The sequence below is a fragment of the Perkinsus marinus genome (genome assembly GCF_000006405.1).
Source record: "Perkinsus marinus ATCC 50983 genomic scaffold scf_1104296934580, whole genome shotgun sequence".
Classification (NCBI taxonomy): Eukaryota; Perkinsozoa; order Perkinsida; family Perkinsidae; genus Perkinsus; species Perkinsus marinus.
The window spans coordinates 9,767-15,217 of NW_003214719.1; the positions used below are offsets into that span (position 1 = coordinate 9,767).

A 5,451-nucleotide genomic window follows, 5' to 3' on the forward strand; every position below is an offset into this window, starting at 1 on the left:
GTTGTTTTTTGTTTTTCTCTCAGACTAAACTGCTACTAGATTGGGGAGCAAATGAGTTGTCGAAGAATAACGAGGGTAACAAACCGTTCGACTTGGCAGGGAAAGAATCGATGAGTAAGTTATTGGAAATGCATAAAGCAAGTAAGCGAAAGGGCGCGGGTTCGATTCTTGCGGCATTGTATTTTTAAGGTGTTAAAGCTGAGGGTTCCTGGGTAGAGAAGCACGGAACTTGGCAAGCTGTGGCGTGCCCGAGTATTGGAAATGATGTGAAATTGTGGGCACATGTGAATTCACCGAAGTTGGTGATGACGAATAGAGGCTTTAAACCAGAGGATAATATTAATCAACGTCGTAAGTGGTGGAAAAAATTTTTTTTTCGGAAAATTTTTAGTATACGGGGAGTGAACAAAATTGTGAGAAATTGCGCACATGGTCAACTATTGGTGATGAAAATATTTGAGGAAATTTTTCTTTTTTCCAACAGCAGTACTTCTTACACTAGGCGGTATGTCAGCGAACTCAGCAGCTCCGAAATGAGCGGTCAAACCCTAGTATATGTAGGGAAACAAATTCACATGTATAGTATATGTAGGGAAACAAATTCACATGTATAGTATATGTACGGAAACAAATTCACATGTATAGTATATGTACGGAAAGGAATTCACATGTATAGTATATGTAGGGAAACAAATTCACATGTATAGTATATGTATGTACTCCTATATGTGAAATACTCTCACCATGAGTAGATTTTCATGATAAATGTGGAAATTCCTGAGGTCAGCTGAAGCAACCGAACATGTATTATCAGTGATAGCTCGCATATGGTTTTATATGTGTTGTTGATGCTACGTCAGGCGCGGTGAAATTGAGAACAACTTGGGTTGGTCGAAAGAGGCGACACGCGTGGTGGCCGAACTGGTACAGTCCTGGTGGAGGCTCCTGAGAAGTGATTATTGTTGAGCATGATTAGTGATGTTTCTGAGGTTGACTTTGTTGAGGCGAGAGGCGTTTTGGGTCTATCGTGTTGAAGTCGGGGCCGTGTTTGGTGTTGTTGTGATTTGTGCGAAGAGTGGTATGGTATTTTTGAGATACTCACAAACTAGTGATTTCTATGTGTTTTTGAGAGGCAGTGAAATATGATTTTCGTGCAGTTCCGCGAATTATCACTCATACCAGATCTTGATAACTTCGTAGCGTGGAGTTGTTTGCATGAGTGCTTTGATTGGCAACCTAATGTTATCAGTGTTTTGAAATATGTAGTACATATTTTAAAACACTGAAAACATTTCCTTTTGATGGCATGGTTTTCGATAAATTATTTTACAGCTGTCTATCTAGATTAACTGCCTACAGCAAACATTCAGTAGTTCGATGGAAGATAAGCTCTATCGCGAGTTGCGGGTGGAATCTTGAGTTCTGGATATTGGGCGCCCGTACCCGCATTACGTCGGAATTACGTTACGGTTACGGTAGTGCGCCGTATCACCGTACTCTGTACGGTACGGGACCGTAACGTAATCGCGCCCATCTCTAATGTGTACATAATCAACTGCATTTGTTGGTGAAATATGTGGAGAATTTTTTTGTTGGTTTTTAGCAGAATTTGTATGTAAAATTGTTATTTCTCGAAAACTTCAAAATTTTACAATGTGAATCGATTGATAAATTTTCTTCTACAGTCGTTGTAGAATATTCGTTCGATCGAGCGTCAGGTTACTTCTCATAATATGTTAGCTCGTATAGGGATAGCTGTTCGTAGTAGTGGTGTGGTATGGTCTGTGGTAAGAGGGATATCTGTGAAAGCTCAGAGGCTCAATGCGCATTTACCAGATGTTGATCCTGAGGTGAGAAATTTTGTGGCGCGGTGACGTTTTTTGGTCATGAATTGGGCATGATTTGAATCTTTTGGATATTATCGAGTTTTTGAAGTGTGGGAAAATATGCATATGACAGAAAATTTGAGGAAATTTTCGGTGGTTTTTGTATTACACTTCTATGCGAATTCGTATGTAAACTCTTGAGCTCAGCTGAGGTAAGCGAAGATATATTTCCCAAATTTTCAGGTTGCTGGTATCATTGAAAAAGAGCGATCCCGTCAAAAGAAGAACCTAGTTTTGATCGCTTCTGAAAACTTCACCAGTCAAGCGGTGCTTGATGCTATTGGCTCTATCATGACGAACAAGTAGGTTGATGATAATCGTCTTAGCTTGAATATTATTCAATTATTAATAACATTTCTCGATGGAGTTGAACTCGTTTCACGTGAAATGGTGTGAAACTGGGTGAAAAACGCGATGTTCGCGGCCTGTAGTAGTCGTGAAATATGTTTTTCATATCACTTGGGTGAAACTCCATTAATATTCAATTATTATAATATAATGGAGTTTCACAACCCGTTTTACGCGAAGGGGCGTAAAACTCAATGTGATAAACGCGATATTCGCGGTGATATGCAGTGAATTGAAAACACTTCGCGAATTAAACCGGACAGATCTCTCCATTTCACGTGAAATACTCGCACTATTTTTAACCGTTTCACTGCTGAAATGCGTTTTTCGCGAAGTGAATTGTAAAATGCGTTTTTCACTAGTGTTTTTCATATCACGGGTGAAACTCCATTGTTGATAGTAATAGGAGTATTATGCAAATTAATTCTCAGTGTTGTGATTGGTAATTAATGCACATCGTGAAACGCTTCGCTCCGCTGTAGCGGAGACGATTATAGTAGAAAGTTTATGATTTTTTGCACGTGTTGATTTCAACGTCAATTGACTCAACTGTAATCAAAATGATATTTGCACGCGTGCGCAAAGATATTTTTTATGATGTAGATATTCAGAGGGGTATCCTAATGCTCGCTATTATGGTGGAAATGAGTACATTGATCAGATGGAGAATCTTTGCAGACAGAGGTAGGATTCCTTCTTCTTGTTGTTGCGCACAGTGAAGATTTTATTGATAACAAGGGGAATTAACGTCCATATGTTTTCACGCGTTTCACGTGAGGTGGCGTAAAACTTGGTGAAAAAAGGCGATATTCGCGGTGAGATGCAGTAGTCATGAGAAGTGTTTTTCATATCACTAGGGTGAAACATCACTATAACAAGCATGCACATATTTTCTCACACTTCAGAGCGTTTGAAGCATTTCGGCTGAATCCTGAGCAGTGGGGAGTTAACGTGCAACCTCTGTCGGGGTCGCCCGCGAATTTCCAAGTGTAAGTTCACTATAGTGAAAAGCGATTAATAGGAGTTATTGGAGTTTCACAACCCGTTTTACGTGAAGTGGCGTAAAGCTGGGTGAAAAACGCGATATTCGCGGCCTGTAGTAGTCGTGAAATATCACGGTCCGTGAAACTCCATTGTTATTGAGATACACAGCTTTGATGGAGCCACATGATAGGCTGATGGCATTGGACTTGCCGCATGGGGGCCACCTCTCGCATGGTTATCAGACTGGTGAGAATTGGGGTGAAATTATTAATAATTAATAATATATATATTATTAATTACTAAAAATAATACTGATAATAATCAGTATATCAGTATTTATAATATATAAATAATAAGTTTCTTATTATTATTTATAATGGAGTTTCACCACTTGTGATATGAATAGCATATTTCGCGACTACTGCATATCACCGTGAATATCACCGTGAAACGAGTGGAACTTCATTAATACAAAAAGGGGTGGAGGTCGCTCGCCCAAAGCTAAGAACTCGGGTGTATGTGGGTGACCTCATCACCAATATTGTGTATAGTGTATTGGCTAGAACTGTTGTGATTGTAAGCGACAAGAAATGCTCGAAAAAAGCATGTGCTGGGAATCGAACCTGTGACTGTTGAAAACCATTCAAGCTCTGCAAGATCTATATTCTAATAATATTGGAGTTCCACCCATTTTACGTGAAGTGGTGTAAAACTCGGTGAAAAACGCGATATTCGCGGTGATATACAGTAGTCGTGAGATATGTTTTTCACTAGTGTTTTTCATATCACGGTCTGTGAAACTCCATTGATTGATTATTCACATACTGCTATGGTATACATTTCGTTGTAAGTGATACGAAAAACGTATTTTACACTCCATCTCGCAAAAAACGCATGTGAGCAGTGAATAGCACTAGCCTTATTGGTTTCCCTATAATATAAAATCACACTAGTGTATTGGATGAGAACAGCGGTAGAACTTTTTTAAAGGGTTGTGAGAAATTTGATTTAAATTTTATATACCGTGTTTTTTGCTAATCGTTTTGTGATGATGAAGATACTAAAAAAGTCTCAATGGTTTCCAAGTTCTGGACGTCGATGCCCTACAGGCTCGATGAGAACACTGGAGTGATAGACTATGAGCAACTGGAGTTGTTGGCAACACGGTAAGAGTATTCATAAAATTTTGAAGTATGCGCGAGTTTTTTGGGGTTTTTTCCCGACTTATGGAAGAAAATTATGCGAAAATTTTCGATTTTTTTATCGAAAATTGGAAGTGAATTTTTTTAGTGAGAAAATTGAATTATACTGGAGTTGGAAAAATAAGAAGTGAGCAATGAGCAACTGGAGTTGTTGGCGACGCGGTAAGAACGTTTGTTAAATTTGAGATGTGATTTAAGTTCTGCTGCGTTGTAGCAATGTTTGAAGTATGCGCGAGTTTTTTTGGGTTTTTTCCCGAATTATCGAGAAAAATTATGCGGAAATTCTTTCATAGTTGAATTTTTTCACACTCGAGTGAGAAAAATGAGAAGTTATATGAAATAATATGTGGTTACCTACATTGTGAATTGTATGCGCAATCTGAAGACCTCATTTCGAGTGGCACCCCCAAATTTGCAACAACTGTTTTAATCAAATTTCTGTAGCGTTGAAGTTATGCCACGGACTTGGTTTTCGGGAAAAAATATCATTTTCGCACTTTTGTAGGAAGAAATGGGGAAAAAATGTGAAAATTTGAGGTTTGTTGACAATTGTGAACGGATTCCGTCCCCTATGCATAACTGATTCGTAGCTCATCGTGTGTACATTTATATAGAATTATGTGAACACAAGATTTTACAAGAATATGATTTCTTCATGTTATGGAGTTTCACCTTATTAACAGCTTACATATGTATAAGTATAAGAATCATATGTACGAGAATCAGTATGTATAAGAATCATCGTTTTCGCTCCGCCCTGTTAGTGACTAATCGTTGAGTTTTTTGTATTTTAATTTAGAACTAGACAGTCTTTGTCAGGTTTCGGCCTAAGATTCTTATCACGGGTTATTCTGCTTATCCCCGTTACCCCGATTTCAAACGCTTCCGTGAGATCGCCGACAAGTCAGGTGAGTAAGGCGAGCACTCGGCTGTATTGTTGTTGAGGCATGTCATGAAACCCGCGCAGGTTCGATCCTCATGTGCGACATGGCGCATATTTCTGGACTTGTTGCGGCAGGGGTGAGAACTGA

General features: G+C 38.9%; 1 protein-coding gene across 1 annotated transcript in view; it reads left to right on the top strand.

Annotated features, from left to right (window-relative positions):
- Pmar_PMAR026791 (serine hydroxymethyltransferase, putative) overlaps nucleotides 1-5,451 on the top strand; it is a gene marked incomplete at both ends in the record, with an annotated part of 12,133 nt that overhangs the window by 6,558 nt on the left and 124 nt on the right. Inside the window, 11 exons of the mRNA XM_002784826.1 lie at nucleotides 24-141; nucleotides 190-274; nucleotides 861-952; nucleotides 1,795-1,850; nucleotides 2,070-2,188; nucleotides 2,838-2,918; nucleotides 3,140-3,223; nucleotides 3,379-3,464; nucleotides 4,276-4,384; nucleotides 5,240-5,328; nucleotides 5,388-5,451. The exon at nucleotides 5,388-5,451 is cut by the window's right edge and continues 4 nt beyond it. Coding sequence (XP_002784872.1) covers nucleotides 24-141; nucleotides 190-274; nucleotides 861-952; nucleotides 1,795-1,850; nucleotides 2,070-2,188; nucleotides 2,838-2,918; nucleotides 3,140-3,223; nucleotides 3,379-3,464; nucleotides 4,276-4,384; nucleotides 5,240-5,328; nucleotides 5,388-5,451 — 983 coding nt within the window. The remainder of the gene's footprint in view (nucleotides 1-23; nucleotides 142-189; nucleotides 275-860; nucleotides 953-1,794; nucleotides 1,851-2,069; nucleotides 2,189-2,837; nucleotides 2,919-3,139; nucleotides 3,224-3,378; nucleotides 3,465-4,275; nucleotides 4,385-5,239; nucleotides 5,329-5,387) is intronic.